The 17289-nt window shown below is 52.6% G+C and overlaps 1 protein-coding gene across 1 annotated transcript; it reads right to left on the bottom strand.

The window, feature by feature from the left end:
* Positions 1 to 9583: 9583 nt before the first annotated feature.
* On the bottom strand, positions 9584 to 10750 carry BDZ83DRAFT_290671 (peptide alpha-N-acetyltransferase Nat2). Its single transcript, XM_060502187.1, has 3 exons — positions 10143 to 10750; positions 9891 to 10085; positions 9584 to 9813 (listed from the first exon to the last, which is right to left on the bottom strand). The coding sequence occupies exons 1-3, from the start codon at positions 10579 to 10581 to the stop codon at positions 9668 to 9670; spliced, it is 780 nt and encodes a 259-aa protein (XP_060371014.1). The 5' UTR covers positions 10582 to 10750; the 3' UTR covers positions 9584 to 9667.
* Between the last annotated feature and the right edge of the window lie 6539 nt (positions 10751 to 17289).

Raw genomic sequence — 17289 nt, 5'->3', positions numbered from 1 at the left:
CAGTTCCAGCCCAGTCTAATTCAAGTCGTGGGCCGTGGCATCAGCAAAACGAGACGAGGAAACAGATGTGCGGGTCACTCTCCTTCTGTCGGTTGACAGTCGACCTGGACTCGCAACAGTAATGCGACCTGCATCCCGTCACCAAGAGACTGGGGCCTCCGTTGCAAGCATCCAGCCGCCATGCAAAGTGTATAACGTGGCGGCATTCATTAGCCTCGTACTGGGTCTTGGCATCTAGAGGATTGGCTGGGTAGCTGCTGGCTGGCTGTAAACCCAGAAGTGACAAGAGGAAGGTGGAAAAAATAAAAATAAAAAAAAGGACACAATTTGCATGGGGTGAAAAGGACACCTCCCAGTACGTAGTATGTACATACGCCGTGGGGATGTAGTGTGGACAGCAGCGACAGATCCCAACCCGCGAGGAGTGGGGAGATGTGATGAGGTACTGTGTAGATGGTCCTCCCACGAATATGGAGAAGGGAGGGCGTGTAATAGAGGAGTGGGGATCTGGATGGGTGAAAGCGAAGGGCAAGGGACAGAGGTGTTGGGGGATGAGGGGGGAGGGGGGTGTGAATGTGGTTCAGCAAGAGAAAGGTTAATGAACCCAGTAAGCGGCGTTGAGGACGACAACGACAATGACAACTTGGACCGACGGTATTCGACTGACTGACGGAAGTCGACGACGAAGGAACTGAACTCTAAGAGTAGCTTGCCTTGACCGGGAGACCATCTGTGTCTCCAGTTTAGTCACGAGTTGAAGCAGCTTGCTCTCAAAGTCCCTTAGACTTGCAGCCACCCGTCAGCCGTCAAAACCGTAACCAGCCAGGAGGAACGACTTGCAGATAGGCGTAATTGCAATGCCGTGACCCGAGTGTTTGTTACTGGAGCTGATGCTGGCGCACGAGTAGGTACTGAGAAGCAGTGCTCATGCCTCCTGTTGTGCGTGGTATGAACCGCGCAGTCGAGGTCATATGATGGTAGTATCAATGACCTATACTCCGTACCGCAGCACAGCACAGCACAGCACAGCGCAGAACAGCGCGGCATGGCTTTACGAGGGTAGATAGGACGCGAATGCTAATCACCCTTCAAGACCTAGATGAGGATGGAACAAGAGAGGCGTGGGTGGACTCCACATGGCCAAAAGTCTCTTTGACACAACACCAGAACGGAGGTATTTCCGTTTTGGTCCAAGCTGTTTGGGAATGCGATTGACTGAGTGTAAAGGCAATTCTGAGTTCCCGACGGTCGCTCTATCCAGTGTCTGAAGGCATGTCGGAATGCGCGTGTGATGCTGATAGTTGAGACGGACAATAGCAAGCACAGACTTGTGCGTACTGGAGAGTCAAGGTATGATGCAAATATTCGGTATGTGCGTGAGTTGGCAAAAGCCTATGTTCGGCTGGGCCGTGAAAAGTCAAGACGGTGTGGCGAAGAGGCAGGAGGCACGAGTAAAGACAACGGCGGACAGAAGAGCGCGACGGAGGAGTGGATGTCAAGGTTGGCGTTTACCGCGTATAGGCATGATTAATGAGGCCCGGTGAGGCCAGTCAAGGCTGAGATGGAGGGGTGAGACAAAGGTTTTTTTTCTTTGGTAATTTTTCCTGAGGGTGGGAGGCCGACGATAGTTCGAAATCCCTACGGGCTAAGAACGGTGACAGGCTCCTATGCTTCAAGTTGAGTTGCGCCACGGTATTCGCAGGTAGGCTAGTAATTGTTAGTCAAGAGAAAAGGTCTAGAAGCATGCTCCTCATCGTTTCGATGCCGTCCTAGCAAAAGTGGGTGAGCAGAAAAAAGGGGGCAAGGCTTGCTCTGGCAAAGCTGCAGCAACAACTGCAGCAAATGGAAAAGCTACCGATTGAGCAGGTTTGTCTAGGGATTTCCTTGTGAGCAGAAAGACTGCCCAGTGGCTGTAAAAGGGAGTATGTCAGGATGTCTTGGAGCGAGCATGTTTGAGAAACAGGGCGTTGAGATGACACTCCTGACTCTCGAGTGTTCTGCTGCCATCAGACTCCAGCCACTAGTGTCTAGTTGCAGGAGTTGGTGTGTCGGTAGCCAGTCGCCTGGCAGGAGAATGAATGTGGCTGCGTATGACAAGTGGTAGTAAGCACATTCATAGGACAAGGTGCGAGAATGTGTATTGTGTGTGTGTGTGTGTGTGCGCTTGAGCGTGTGCTTGTGTGACACTGGTTGTGTATGTGTGTGATATGGCAAAAGTCGACAAGGAGCATGTCAGTATGAGAAGGGGAGAAAAGGGCCAGCGACATGGCAGTTTGGGAGTCAGGAACCAACCAGAACGAGGCTGGAGTTGATGCAGCGTCACTCTTGCCCTTGGAATGGTCCATCAGGTCCATCAGGGCAGGCAAAAGGTGGGTTCGGATTTATGGGCGAGCTACTACGTACCTGTTCCGGATCCGCTTTTACAAACCCGGGCAAGGGGTGCGTTAGTCATGTTGGTGTACATTGACTGACTTGCAGTAGTCAGGAGCTCAGGGCTCCAAGACTCTCAAGAGTCAAGATTCAGGAGCAGATGCTACGGGCTTCACCTACCTTACCTTGCCATGTAGGTATCTCACTCTCACCTTCCCTACCAATACAGCCAACGGTGGACGAGGGGACGGGAAACTCCAAGGGGGCATCGGAATGGTCCATTCCAACCTTGCTTTACCTCGCTTTACCTAGCCGCACTACGCTTGTTGCGCTCCGCGGTGCATAGGCGCATAGACACCCCAGCTCATCACCTGCCTTGGCTCAGCGATATTACCTTCTCTCCGGGCCTGGCTACCTACCTACCTTACCAGTATGGATACCTTACTTCGCCTACCTTACTGACTACGGATACTATGTACTTTGTATACACCCTAAACGTAAGGGAGGTACGAGTACCCGTACCCGTTCCAGAGTACGTACACGGAGACGCACCCGGCGTCTCTGATTTGCTGAATTGTCTTTCCATTGACTTGACGCTGGGCGGTTAATTGCGACTCGTCCTAGCTATTGCAACCTTATTCCGAGCCCTGTCATTATTACCAACTCGATAACCACCGGAATGGAGGCTTTCACGCCTGATTTGGTTCCTGTTTGTCTCGAGGTACGGAGGCCTGGGGGTTTTTTCTTCTTTTTTTGCCTTTCTTAGCTCTGACTCTGCCTCAGCCTTTCCCACGTCTTGACCTTGGCCGAAGATCATGAAGCCTAAGGTGGGCGGGCGGTTGGCACGAATACAGGCAACCGCGCGAGAAAAGGGGGCTTATGATTGATCCATCGTCAATCATGAGATTGGAATGGACCTCTTGGAGACAATTAGAATACAACTTACGCACTCCCCGCTGTATCATCCATGGAGCTTACCCTTCCACTGTCTAACTAAACTCGAAGCTATCCCATGCCATTGCAATAACTCTTACACCCTAAAGCATGTGCCGCCATGCGAAAAGAAAGACGTGCGGTTGCCCGAAGGCTGAAGACAGGCAAGCCACCGGGCGGCCGCCCCTCTGGGCTCAATGTCCACCCTCCACTCCCTTTACCCTTTCCACACTATCCGTCCTTCACCTCGCGCCTTTCTCGCGTCTTCACCCCCATGCGGCGACGCCCATCCCACTGACCCATGAACCGGGATATACACCTTTTCCTTGTGGCTTGTGGGCTTAACGAGGACAAAAAAGAACGTTCTCTTTGCGCTAGATGCGTAGGGGCCGCGGGAAAGCATGCTCTCAACAATCAAACAACCAAACAATTAATCTTGGGGGCCTTGCCAGGCCATGTCCGGCCTAGCTGACTTTTTCTCTTCGCACCTATCCCAAGCTTCATTATGATGTCCTGGTCTGGTGGGCTCCGTAACATACGTAAGTCTACATTTCGAGGAGTTTAAAGTGCGGATACCCTGGGTCCAAGGATATGATCCATCACTTCAAGGAGACAGACATCCCCATGGTGCCCTTGCGCAAAACATTACCATGTACGGATATGAACCAACAATGGAACGATATGCATGCTCTCCAGTACAGCAGTACATAGAGGAATACACGTAACCACATTACAGAGACAATACGTTGCAAACACGCTTGTGTATCCCTCTTCAGACACTGGACAGGGACTAGAATCCTCTGAATGTTCGCCCTGAAGTTGCCTGCCGTAGCACAAGTCGGTATCGTATCGGACTCTGGGCACCTTACTGGGTCCCTTGTTCTCACTTCGTGCCCATGTCTTGCCTGACAAGCCATCACATCTATTTCTCTCAGGTCTCGCAGGGGAACGAACCGTCTCAATGCCTCACATTTTTGACGGGATGCTGCAGATGACCATGATTCACAGTCTGACAGTCAAGTATCAGATGTAATACTCCCGAACGGTGAAAGAGAAAACATTCACAAAAAGAGAAAAGGATCTGCCATGTTCCGTCTCATCCCTGGCCCTATGACACCATAGCGTGCTAATCACTGGAGGTTGGGGGCCGCCCGCGTCGCGGTTGATTGCTTGATTGTCTGATTGCCAGCCGGGAGTCGTAGTTGTATGCGGTACGTACATATCGATATCCCGTTTGTGTCATTCTCGACTACGGGGTTTCTCTCCGTTTTGGCCCCCTCGTGCAGCATCTTTCGCACTAAGGGCCCTCCCATCCATCCCCCGTCCATCAGTCTGTAGCCACAAGGGACCGGCACGGGACCAGAAAACCTCCCAGCTTCCAGTCCACTGGATCTGTCGAGCCAGGATACCCGTCCGCCTCCGTTCCCTTGTGTAGAAAAGCGTGTGTATCTGTATGTATAAATGGTGGTGGTCCAAGGTACGTGCGCGGTTAACGCTCAGTGCTCCTCTCGGATGAGGAGTGTCTTTTCCCTCCTTCTCCATTGCGTCGTATTTAATCAGCTTGTCAGCGTATTGTTCTCTTCTTGACGACAAGGTTGTCTAAGTCAGGTCAACCGACCCCTTGAGTATCCCGTAGCCGTAGCCGTAGGTATTCGTAGCTTTCCCCTTGCTATCGCCAAGCCTTCCCTCCACCCTTCACCCTGGTCATGTCCTGGCATCTATCCGTACAGACTACGGATACAACCCTTTCTTTCCTGCACCCTCACCCCACGGAGCACAAAGGTGAGGGGCACCTTGGCCTAACTACGGTACACGTCTCTCTCGGGCTGAAGTGCGAGGGAGGTGACGCCGCAAGGAATGTGGAAATTTGCTGCCTGCATGGACAGCGAAGTGCCTTGTTTTACAGTAAACTCTATCTTTCCGAGTTGCTGGGAGGGAGCGAGCCGACTTCCGACCCGGGATTGGCGACTCGCGGGACGGAATACCATGGGGAAACTTGGACTGGATTTTGGGATTTTTCCCCCCTCCTTAGGGGGAGTGGTCCTACGATCGAACGACGGCTGAGAGCCAAGCTTCCATCCCTTCCCTTTCGCCCTTCCCGCTCTGCTGCCCACAGCACCCTCTGTCCTTCGCCTGGGTGCAGTTGTGTGTGGATCGGGATGGGCAACAACATCGTCATGGCTCCAGAATATCTAAGTTTTACAGTGTTTTTCTTTTTCCTGTTCGTGACTCCCGTTGTTTGCGCCATCCCGCCAACATCGTCGCAGCGCCCCTTCTTCGCCTCCCGTCCGAGATGTTGTATAACCTCATCCCGAGGCATGGCAACTCCGATCCTCCAGGACAGGCTCCCGAATAGGGCAAGACTCCCGTTGTTGGATGGATGTACTCCGTATGGATAGGCCTTTCTCATCAAGAGTCAGACGAGGCCCTGCCTTGATACAAACTCTCTTTTGATTATCATCATTCTCTAATTGAATCCTCCGCCTCTATCTCCCGCGCTGGCACCGAACTTGCTACCCATTTTTAACCATCTCGGCCCTTTCATAGCCTTGTTGTTCGACATGCCCCAACGTGCCAACCGGGCCCAGCGACTGTCACGCTTGCTTTCGGTCGTTGACCGAGACCAGCCCCATGCGTGCGATCATCAACGCCTCACGCCCAGCACGACGCTGACCCATTCGCTGTGGCGTTGCAGCGAAGGTCACTCTAAGCAGGGAACCCCGAAGTTGCGACATTCCGTTGTAAACTCTCTGAGAGAGCTACCCCAGCTATCCTCCAACCCGTACCGCCCTGCTACTTGAGCACTAAACTGGTACAGCTACCTGCTGTAGATAGTGTACAACTGGCCCCCCGCACGTCCAGTAATTGAGGGAGAAAAAAAAGCTCTCTGTGCCTGTCTTATCATTGGACCGTTGCGATAATTCTATTCGATGTATGGAGCCTATTCGTCCCTTTTTGGCATATTTGTTGTCCAAATTTGCCTTTACGCGGACCCTGAATAGTCTCTGGAGACTGGAGCCTCTTTGCCGGCACTCCGCTGAAAGGCTGAAAGCACCGCCTTACCTGACTCTCGTCATCTAGACATTGACCTCAACTCACGATAGAGATTGGCCGGTTCGTAAAGCTGGAGTTGTAGGATCTTCACTAGCTCCCTGTTATTTGACCATTTGGGCCCCCGGCTCTCAGTGACTCTCAAAATCACCACGCAACGGCAAACCCCTACAACCAACCCACTGTGGAGTTTCCCTCTAGGTTGTGTCTTTCCGCCCTGGGCTGGGCTCTTGGGAACGGTCCAACAGTGTCTAGGGCATGAGGTTCGACAGCGGAGAAGTAATCAGAATGGGGCCTTAGCTTCCCTACGAAACCTCGAATCCATTACCGCACTTAGTCAACATCTCCGTCGCTTAGCCTAGAATGAATGGTGCCACACCTTGGGCCGCCGTAGCAGACAGAATACCAGTAGCTACGTACTCGTTCAGTGCTTGTATGTAACGGTATTAGCTTGCCTTGACCCCTTACTCTTCCCGGGGCGGCTCTCGATCTCTGATCTAGCCGACGTCTCGGGCCCCGCAAGTGCCATAGGCCCGTTTGCTGCTAGATTGCTAGGTGCTAGAGCACGCGCTATCTGGAGCGCAAGGATTGCAGGAAAACCCCGAGCCACCGCCAATGGACAGCTTGATAATCATCACCAGCCTGCTGGGTCTTTGTGGCAAAGCAAGAGCATCTGTGTAAGCCCGCCAGCGTTCGACCAGATCTATGTGTTAGTCCCGAATATTGCGGAGTGGCTGGTGCCCCAAAGGGCTGAAGAACACCTACCACGGAAGCATGCAAGAGGGTCTCTTTTTTGGTATACGTCCGTAGCACTACGGATATCAGATGGCGCAATACTCTTGAGTCTCTATTCTTTGACCGAGAGCCCGCGCGGTCTCGACGACGGCGCCAACGCTACCGGGTCCTCCAACGGCGATGCAAATTTCGTTATTCAATAACGAGGTAAACCGTGGAATTACGATGACGACTCCTGGGGCCAGTCGAGATTGTCGTGAAACAGACCTGACAACTGAGCGTCGGTCGCTCACCACGGAGGTGTGTCCCAGTTGGGAAAATGCTAGTCGCTCCTCCGAAAGGCAAAACAGCATCACAGCAGTGATGAGCACCGCAGGTGTGCCAGGCAGAGGCTGGACTTGAAGAGCTGCGCCTGGTCCGGCACAGGGGGCCTGCTGTTGCTCATCTTTGGCATTCCTCCGCAGACCGTCCACCTTCATTCACCCCCATTCAGAGTTTGTTTCTGAGCAGCGGCTTTTCCGGACCGGTTGTGGATCGACCATCGTCTGTTCTGGCCTGCCTGTCCACAATTCCACCGCCCTGCCTGCCTTGCACCTATGGTGAGCTCCGGATGTGCCAGGCACGGAACGGCACAGGTAGGCGGCTTGGTGATGGGGGTCAAGCGGAGTTGGGGTGCGCCGGTCTGCATGGCACGAGACATCCGGGCCAGAGCATCAGCCAGTTGTCCAGGCACGGAACGGCACAGGTAGACGGCTTGGTTCGACACGGTTTTGGCAGAGGTTGCAGTAGTGAAGGCTGACCGTGAGGTACCTGAATGGAGTACTGATCAGTGATGGGCGAAGGGGCCGAGGGTAGTGTGAGGTAGGGGGAGGCCAACTTCAGATCCCGAGGTTGCTGGGGACCCCCCAGGCCCCGCGTAAGAAACAGAGTTTTGATCCAAAACCTAGACAGCTTGTGTGGCTTCCACATGGTTATCATTTTTGGAAACCCCATCTCACTCATCGCTGACAACGACCGACGACAAAAGTCAGAAAGAAGGGTTCTGCTCCGTGAAAAACTGGGGCGAGTCAGGATTCGATGGCCCACCGGTTCCCACCTGTTCCACCGGTTGGACGTGCTGCCCTGGCCCTCTTTCTAGAAGACCGAGAACTTTAAATTCTGGAGAAGTACGGAGCCGGGCTGGGTGATCATGCAGAGGCCTGACAAGCAGGAACCAACAGTGCCACGGCAGACGTGAGGGAGGGATGCTGTGGGTGTTCTACCGTTTGAGGTAGACGGTCAGGTCCCGGTCAGGCGGCGGTGAACCGGATTCCATCGTTGAGCAACCCACTCGGACTGAGCAATGAGAAGCACCCCTCGTCCGTTATTGAGGTGGCCAGCAAACTCTATGCTCCTTCAGCTCTTGAGTGTGGAGAGTTAACTGAAGACATCACCGTCAGGACCCATGTGAGAGTCTCCAGGGGGGGTCAAGAGGCGAGTCGCGGATAGGCAAGGCAAAGCGAGGCAAGAGGCCACCCCATTCAGTGCCGTGGCACCGTTCCGCACTTCGATTTCCGCTCACGGGGTAGAGATTCATCTCAAGGGTCTGGATGGCTCTACAGACTTCGGGAGATTGTGGGCGGGTCGGCTTCGACGGGAAGCACATCGCGGCCACCGACCAAAGCTCTCACCATCGCGTGGCCAGGCCCGGTCAACGAGCCTTCAATCGGCCACATTCCGTTGCCCACTATGACCAGCAGCCACCATCACCACCCGGTGCTTGGTCCAACTACGCCGCAGTAAAGCCGTGGCCGTGCCGGAGACCTGCGTCACCTTATCAATCTGGGATATCATGACCGGCTGGGAATCCCCTCGCGGAGTCGGTTCAATTGAGGCAGTAGCTCGGCCGTGGGGTTTTGACGTTTGGTGCTCGACCACAGACCTGTGCGCGCCACCGAGACTGAAGCGCGGTCTCTCTTAGTTCGGGAACCATGAATCGAGCATGATTCTCGAAGCCCGGAAGAACATTCAGTAGCGCTGTTTGCTACATGCGCTTGGACGACGCTTTGCTCCTCGCTTGTCTTGTATCCGCTGGATGTCAACAACTCTTTCATCCGTTCAAGTCTCCACGCCAAGGCCCTCTCCGGGCCCTTGACTTCGGGCATGATGTTTCGACGATGGCAAGATTCAGCAAAACTTTGGATCATTCCCACACACTCGGGAGTCACGGCTCGTTGACAGCCCAGCGTCGATTACAATGCGAAAACACAAATAGTGCCGTCTGTTGGTCATCATGCCGTGCATTTCCGGTAGCACTTTGTATCGAAGCAAATTCTATTCAGCCAAGCCAACTGTATTATACACATATCGGCACAAAGTTTCCAACCATTGCGGAACGCTGTTGGATGCTGCCATGCTGGTCTAAATGGTGAGTGGGTCTATAAGTCGTCAATAAGAAAAACCAGGACCGATTCGCACGCCAATCCCGAGAATAAGGCGAGCGTCTCGTTCAATTGATAATACATTAAGGAGGTGCCCGGCATCCCAGGATCTCCGACCCACCAGCCGAGCGGAGGCTGGACGGGCCCCAGACTTCGGCTTATTTGCTCCGCCGTTTGCCGATCTGCCATCCCCATGATCTGAGCACCTTGACAACCTTTGGCGTAACCGCGGCGGTCAAAGGCACTCTGAGGAAGATGAAACTTTTATGGATTGCATATGCCAAAGCCAACTGAGTTCCCAAGCCTACAACATAGTCAGTTCGTGGAGCTTCTCAACCCTCTATTGTAGGAGTTCTCGTGTTGCAGTTCGTGTCGACTTACTGGCTTCCGCTTTGTTGGCGCGCTGAGCTTCCTCAACTCCCCAGGTCGCCTTCTCAACTGCATCGCTGATGTCGTTGTTTCCCAGCTGCTCGGTCTCGGCCTTGCTGAGTGCGGCTCTGTATTCGGTCCACCAGGTCTTGACTGAATCAGGGATCACTTTTTGGACGTGGGACACTACCCAGTGCTCCAGTTGACCTACAGCCTATGCGTCAGTACTGACTCACCACACTTAGACTCGCATATATTGCTCACCAATCCGGTCGGTTCCAACGATCCGCACGAGCAGGAAACAAAAGGGAAAATCCAGAACGCTCAAGGCCAGATACACGCCAACAGCCGACCACCCATATTCGCGCGAAAGCTTCTTCAACCTTTGGCTGAGCGAAAGCGATTCCTTGGCAGCACCGTCTGCCGAGTTGCTCTGCCTAGCGGAGAACCGGAACGTCCGGCGTGATGATCGGAAGATCGTTTCGAGCCGAGACGTGATCCAGCTTGAAGTCTGACTTTGCGACCAGCGAAATTGGGATTGCGATGCGCCAGGTCTTGGATATGTTGCTCGCGGTGGTGTCGTCTTGAAAGTTCTCGTTGGCGCAGTGAACTGCTTCCTCCACAGTGCCTCTGTTGCATTTTGTCTCGCTGCCGGTATCGCACGGCGCGGCATGGTTGCCAATCGGAAAGCTGGTCGCATCATCTTGATGGCTAGCACGGTTACGCCAATAGCCCCTTAACACAGGTCGTTGGTTCTTAGGGCTTGTTGTGGTATGTCTCGACTCAGTCAAGGTGATAAGGTCGGTCGTGAGTGATGGGTTGCGATGGAGACGCGCCGGGCTTATCGAGCTTGCGTGCGAACGGAATTTCTGTTGGAAGGTTGGGGTCCGAAGCGCCGTAAACTCCGCGTGAATGACGACAAAAAGTGTGTTTTGCCTCCGATGCGCCGGTCTCCGATGGTACCGTCGTCGCCGAAGCTTCCAGTCGTCGGTGTGCGCACACAGTCAGCCCAAAAGTTCGCAGAAAGGCTCGGTCGTACTGATCAGTGCGGATGCTGCTTCGGTGGCTTACGCGCGCGGCGAAAGTCACGTTGGTTCTCGCGTCTTTGACCCTGGATGTTGAAAAAATCTGACGAGAAATGGAGCTCTTCCGACGAACTGCCCAGCTGTGTCGTGGGTACCCGGTAGAGGCGGCACCAGCATGCGGAACATGCCGTCAGAGATGTGGCTATTGATGTGGTGGCGTATTGATCACGTGAGTATCCTCGGAAAAGATTGGTGCCGGTATCCGACCTCATCTCATCACTCGGAAGTCGGCCCGGGTCAGTCTCAGATACGAAGGTGTCTGCGACAAGCAACAAACTTTACTCTTCCTACGCATGCTGTGTCTTAAACACCCCATGATAACTTCACCGCCATCACAAATCACTCGCACTGACTAGTCCGTCCTCTTGGCTCCAACAACAGGCAGAAATTTCGAGTGGTCTGGAACCAACATATTGGATTCATCGCTCATTAAAAGTCAATCTGCGGAATGTGTTAGCCTCAGACATCGCTGCGATATTCTCCCATTCGCTCGCATCAAATTTACGAGGGCCATCTTAACTTAAAATCGTATTAGGTGATTAAATAAATTGTCAGCAGGCCTTAGAACTGATGCGATCCCTCGAGTGGAAAGGTTTGCCTACGAATACGCACTACTTTCCCTTAGGATCTCTGTTTTGCCCCACGATCTCCTCTGGGTTAAGGGCTACAGGCAATTCGTCCAGGGTGTTGGACAGGGGCTTCCACTTTGGAAGCTACCTAATGGCTCAAGCTCCGTGACACCTCGGAGTATCGATAGGTCGGCTGCGCCATCCTCCGTCCAAAGCTTCGTAGAAGTCCTCGGTGTTTCTCTGGCAGTAGTTTCTCCTTTTCTCCCATCTTTGTACGTGGTGATGATGCAACTATCAATGATTCCATCCAACGTTCACAGTTACTGTACCAGGCAACCGGATAATTCAATACAAACTCTATCGCAACAAATATCAGTAATCAGGTTTTCTGCCAAACTTTGGACCGCGCTTCGTCATATCGAATAGGAAACGAGAGATTCGGAGTGAGCCCGAAGATTATCCAGGTGGACATTCATCGGATTTAGGTCCGATCAGCATTGGCATTACCACCCTGGCATCGCCATGGAGTTCAAACATGAACGTGTCATGGACCAACAAGGACCGCCAGGTTCAGGCTTATCAGCCCCGATTGCCGCCTATAGCTCAAGCCGCCGCCGTTGTCCAATTCCACCAACCGACCGCACTTCCGTCCCCGAGACCCGGAAGACGGTGGGCGGAGAGGTCGGTGATCCCGGGCTGCCATGGCTTCGATATTGCTGCTTGGGAGTTTCTTATATCACCATGATAAACTCAGAATTCTACCGAATGATTCAACCGAATCATCGAGCGTTCATTATTGGTGTTTCAGTTCAGCCTTGTTGACCGCTTCAAGTACGACCAAACTTTGCAGGCAGCAGGTGATCACGGTGATCTCTCCGTTCAGACAGGGTAATTGGAGGGATATCAATAGCGCAAACTTTCTTAAGGACCCTTCAACCCAGTCCAGGTCCCGGTAGTGTAGAGCGCGCTTGCGACGACCGTGCGGGGCCCGGCAGGCAGAAGGGTCTTCTACGGACAAGGTTTGCGATACAAGTACGAGTGCTTGTCGTCAGGGATGCTAAAGTCAAATTCCCACCAGGGCTCGCCGGGCTGAAAAGTCAGGATGCTTTCATGATTTTACATTACAAACAGCTTACATTTTACGGTCTAGCGGTTTTCAGTCGCACGATATGCTGTTGGTTGGTAATTGAATAATGCCACGACGTGCACCACCAGCAGGCTCGGCACCCCGAGCTCCTCCGAACCCGTTGGCGCACTTCGGGTCCGGTTCGTGGTTCATGGCGAGACCCTCTGGACATCTGGGTCCCCTGGTACGATGCCACCCCCACCACGGATATTTTGCTTGGCGTCTACTTGGATCGGATGCATACATCCTGGTGGTAGCTGACTTATGGGCGAAGGGGTGAACGTAAGGATGATCAGTGTGGGTGGGTCGGTGGGTGGGTGTGCGTTTGTCAAAGCGTGTGTGTGTGCGTGTGTGTGTGTGTGTGTGTGATAGAGAGAGAGAGAGTGATGAGTGCTCAGAGAAGTGAGTGACTTGCAGCTCTCTGAATGCTAGCATTCGATGACACAGGCACATAACTCGATAGTTCGGATGGTCTATTTTGTGAGGTTTTTTCTTCCAACACCTTTTTTAGGCGTGGCCTCCGCGGCTAACGCGGGAGTCAGGACCCCGCGATAGTTTTTTCACATAGACTTTTTCTCGAACTTTTCCAACCTTCTTGGCGTCTGTGTCCAAAGGCCTCCTCCAACACCGGTGTCCGTCGCCTTCACCGAGGTCTGGAAGTTTAAACCGTACGGAGACAATGCCTTGGCGGCATGCTGCAAATCGTCCACTTTACGCACATCTTGCGACTCGTTATCCCAATTCGTACTCACCCCTTCCTTTCGTCCTTTTTGCGATATGTGCAACATTCAACGTTCGGTCCACTTAGTGCCGGGTATCGTGCATCGTATCCGATACTTCAAGAAATTGTACACATATCCCTGCATCCAATCGATCCATGATTCCACATGGCTATGAGTTGCCGGCCGGGTGCCATTTCCAAGAGCTGGAAGAGACGGGTAGCTCTGATTGGTACACCCCGGTTTCCAGGCTGCCGTGGCTGCTCCGCCTGAGATGGTAACCCTACTAGAATTGGCACAGATGTTGCGATACTGAACCTCGGACTCGAGTCAGGAAGAGCCTCGGAATGGACCTCGTTACGCAGTATATGATTATCAAGCGTCCCAGCGGCCCATTCCGCAATGACTAACGAGAAGACCCGCCGTTTGTTACGCATAGAAACGGTCTACCTCCGACTGCAGTACCAACAATCAGAAGTTCCAGGGCGATGGTGGGCTGTCGTCTGAATCAGCAACCGGGCCAGGTCCGACGATAGCATCGGGCGGGCCCCCCATGGCTTTCCTTTCCGAGGCAATCCCGAGCACGCCTTTTTCTGCTCAAGCTTGATGTTTACTGAGGCGAGAGCCCTGACAGTGAAGCCTTTCCGCCCTCTGACTCGTTTCTCGGGGCGTGGCCCAGGATGGCAAGCTTCCAGAAGCGTGGCACGGTTGGTTTCAGGTACGTATTGCTTACAAAGGGCCAAAAAAAATAGAAGAGAGTTTGTTGTTGGTTGGTGCAATAACCTAAAAGGGTTGTCACGAGTTGCTGAGTTGCCCAGAATTACTCCTTTGGCTCTGGGACACCTTTGGACGAATTACCGTAATCGTAATATGTCCCGAAGCGAACATGGCATTTCGCAAAGAAGAAAAGGAAGGAAAAAATATCAGATAGATTTGTTTCATGTCGTCTGGAAATTTCTGCCCAGAAATGTCGTCAAACAGACATCATGGGACGCTGCTGCCCACGATTCGCAAGTGGCTGCGTGCGGACCGGGCGGAAAGATTCCCGGGATCGATCCCCACTGAGCACCGTGGAACGGTAGCTGAGATGGTGTGTGGACGTCCAAGTTTGTGTGCCCGGCCGTTGCTCACCCGTGCTTCCACGTGTATCAATAGAGAGTGGCCATATCCTGATTGACGTATGCAGGTAGGGTCAGGACGAGTGTACAAGGACCTCATGACACATCTCGAGAGTGGCATCTCCGTACGTGACACCCCTCTATAAACCTAAAATTGCGGTTCGTGTATCGGGCGTTGACCGTACCGTGCCTTACACGTGTATCCGTAGAGTGAGTCCCTTGATCTTTGCAAGAGCCCTGCTCCCAGTCTCTTCACTGAACAAGCTTTCGATTTAATCAAATCAATTGCCTGCCCATTGCAAATTTGTCCTTTTTGAACTCCCTATGCCAAGACATGTTATATCGCCAAACAAGCTCGATATTAGATGTCTGGTCTTCTCTGATGGAACACTTAGGTCATGGCGCACTTTCTCCGATACGAGAGTTGCAAGCATTGTATTGACTGCGGAATTCAAACGTAACCTAAGCAATGACATCCACCTGACAGCTGCGACAGGTTTGTCTCTTTCGGGAAGCTACCACTCAGCTCCCTCCCGCTTCCCGTACGGAACAGTTCTTCTGAGGTCGTGAAGTGGGCGGGCTTTGGGGTTGCCCGGAATCCCCTTTGGGAGAGGCGAGGGAGCATAAGCCACCCAAGAGGCGAGTCCCTCGATGGAAGCTTCCTACTTCTGGGTAGGATCCGTGGTCGAGAGTCGTGCCAGCCGGGACAGTATTCGTGGAAACTGGAGCGGGATTGCGTGCAGCTGCCAAAAGGTTAAAACACCATGGTGGTGTAGTCAAGTACGGGAAGGTGTGCGTGCGTGTCAAACATCGTCATGTGTCACTTGATCAAAGCCCGTAAAGCGTTATTTCAAAGACCGAAAAGCTTAAAGTACTAGCTTTGGAGGCCATTTAGCTGTCCTGTCGTACCTATACAGCCTTTCCGAGTGCGACAACTAAGCTAATGACGGTGTAAATTTCGTCCTGCTTCTGAACTTTCTGTAAATCCCATAATTTTGTCTTTGGGCTGTCAAGAAATGCATGGTCACCAAATAAGAAGTCTTGGAAGCAGTTGTGGTTACATTTCTCTCTGTGAGAGTTCAGAGTTTCGTTAAAGCAAGTCTTGCTGCGCCACGAACTGAAAGCGACAGTCAGGAAACTTGTTTCGCCGGTGTAGGAACCTTTCTCGATCGTATTTCTGCTTTATCGATAGGTATTTTGTGTTTTCGTTGCCAACTAACCTCCCGAACTCTCAACTCCTAAAGCTTTTCGGCGAGACCGAAAGCCTACCGTGTGCTATAGATTTTGTGCAGTGCGCTGAGATACACATAACCTACACGCTGTGATGTGGATCGCGATCAGCCAGTAAGACGACCTTTGCTGCAGAGTCAAAAGGAAAAACCTGTCCCTCGAGCGGTGTAATGTTTGCCGTCTATCCATGACGGTTGCATCTCGGTCAGAAGTCATCCAGGCAATCGTGCCTGTGTCGTGGAAGGGAAATGCTTTCTATTGCCGAAATTGGAGGTTGCCGGCTCACTGACTTTTCTCTCACCCCCCCTAGCAGCGAAGGCAATGGTCAGGTCTTTCTATCACAGCTATCTCCAAGGGCCCTAGCTCCGGAAGAGTTCGTGAAAGCAATTTGCTCGCAGGATGGTACAGTAGCAACAGACGCAACAAACGGCTATTGTGTATCGTACCACGATGATGCAGCTAACAGCAGGTGCAAGAGGTTCGTCACAGAAAGCGCAGGCGGAACGGAGGGTACCCGGTCTTGGCACGGCTCGGGAGCGTGAAGGAGGGGCTTCGAGAAGGTCGGGAAAGGTTCCGTACAGCGCTCCCCATCGGATACGGGACGGCTGACCAAGCGGTGCCTGAGTCGGTAAGAGACGATGTCCCTGCCCGTTTTGGAGGGAGAAACAGCCAACCTCCCGGGGCTTGCGTCATAGTTCCACCGAAGATAAATACGAGATATTAATGGGCAGCAAGGCACTGAGCAGTAGGGCAAACTATGTAGCAGTGTGCGACCGGCAGGCAAAGAGCTCTTGTCAGGATTTTCAGGGACCAGCTAGATCGATCCCCTTAGTCAATTCCCTTGAGAGTTGACAAGTCATTCAACCCTGCCAAAAAGTCGGTGCTCTGTCCGGGAGAATACAACTCCACCGACCACACACTCACAACTTTTAAGGTTGGTAGTAGCTCCACGCATCTACATGAACAGCTCCACACGTTGTCGGTCAGTTGCGACTCAGTACGTCTTTTGAACGTAATGATGGTGTGAATATGACGTTAGAATAACGGTTCAGCAGATTTTTTTTCAATTGACGTAGTTGGTTCCAGTTATATCTGGAAATCACAACTTCTTGTGACGTATTGATGTCCAATTCGCCATGTAAAGAATGGGGGAAATCCGAGTTGCGACACTTAGGGTCCTGAGTCGTTGTTATCAAGCCCTCGTTGAGAGTAGTTGCAAGCGCTGTTATGGGCGCGGTTACAATCCTCCGGCAAGTTTTACCTCCCTGACATTCAATGTGACGGCGCTTGGCGCTACCTCGTCTGCCCACGCAATCCCAGATCCTTTCATGCCTTGATGACTTAGTTGACTCTGATTTTATCTCATAATCGAGAGTCAGTTGTTTAAGCTCAAAGTGCCCAGGCTGATCGTAATGACAATTCGATGCTGCCGAACGGAGGGGTAGACATATGCACCTGAAGCTTCACTATTATGAATCACGAGAGTTGGTCCTAAAATCGTGTGATGAGGCTGACGTCGAAGCTCTAGATGAATTCAAAAGACTGACTTGAGATGGGAGCATAG

This window comes from Colletotrichum acutatum (assembly GCF_030867785.1).
Source record: "Colletotrichum acutatum strain CBS 112980 chromosome Unknown BDZ83scaffold_4, whole genome shotgun sequence".
NCBI classification, from domain to species: domain Eukaryota; kingdom Fungi; phylum Ascomycota; class Sordariomycetes; order Glomerellales; family Glomerellaceae; genus Colletotrichum; species Colletotrichum acutatum.
Note: the sequence above shows the minus strand (reverse complement) of the source record. Positions and strands in the feature narration are given on the sequence as shown.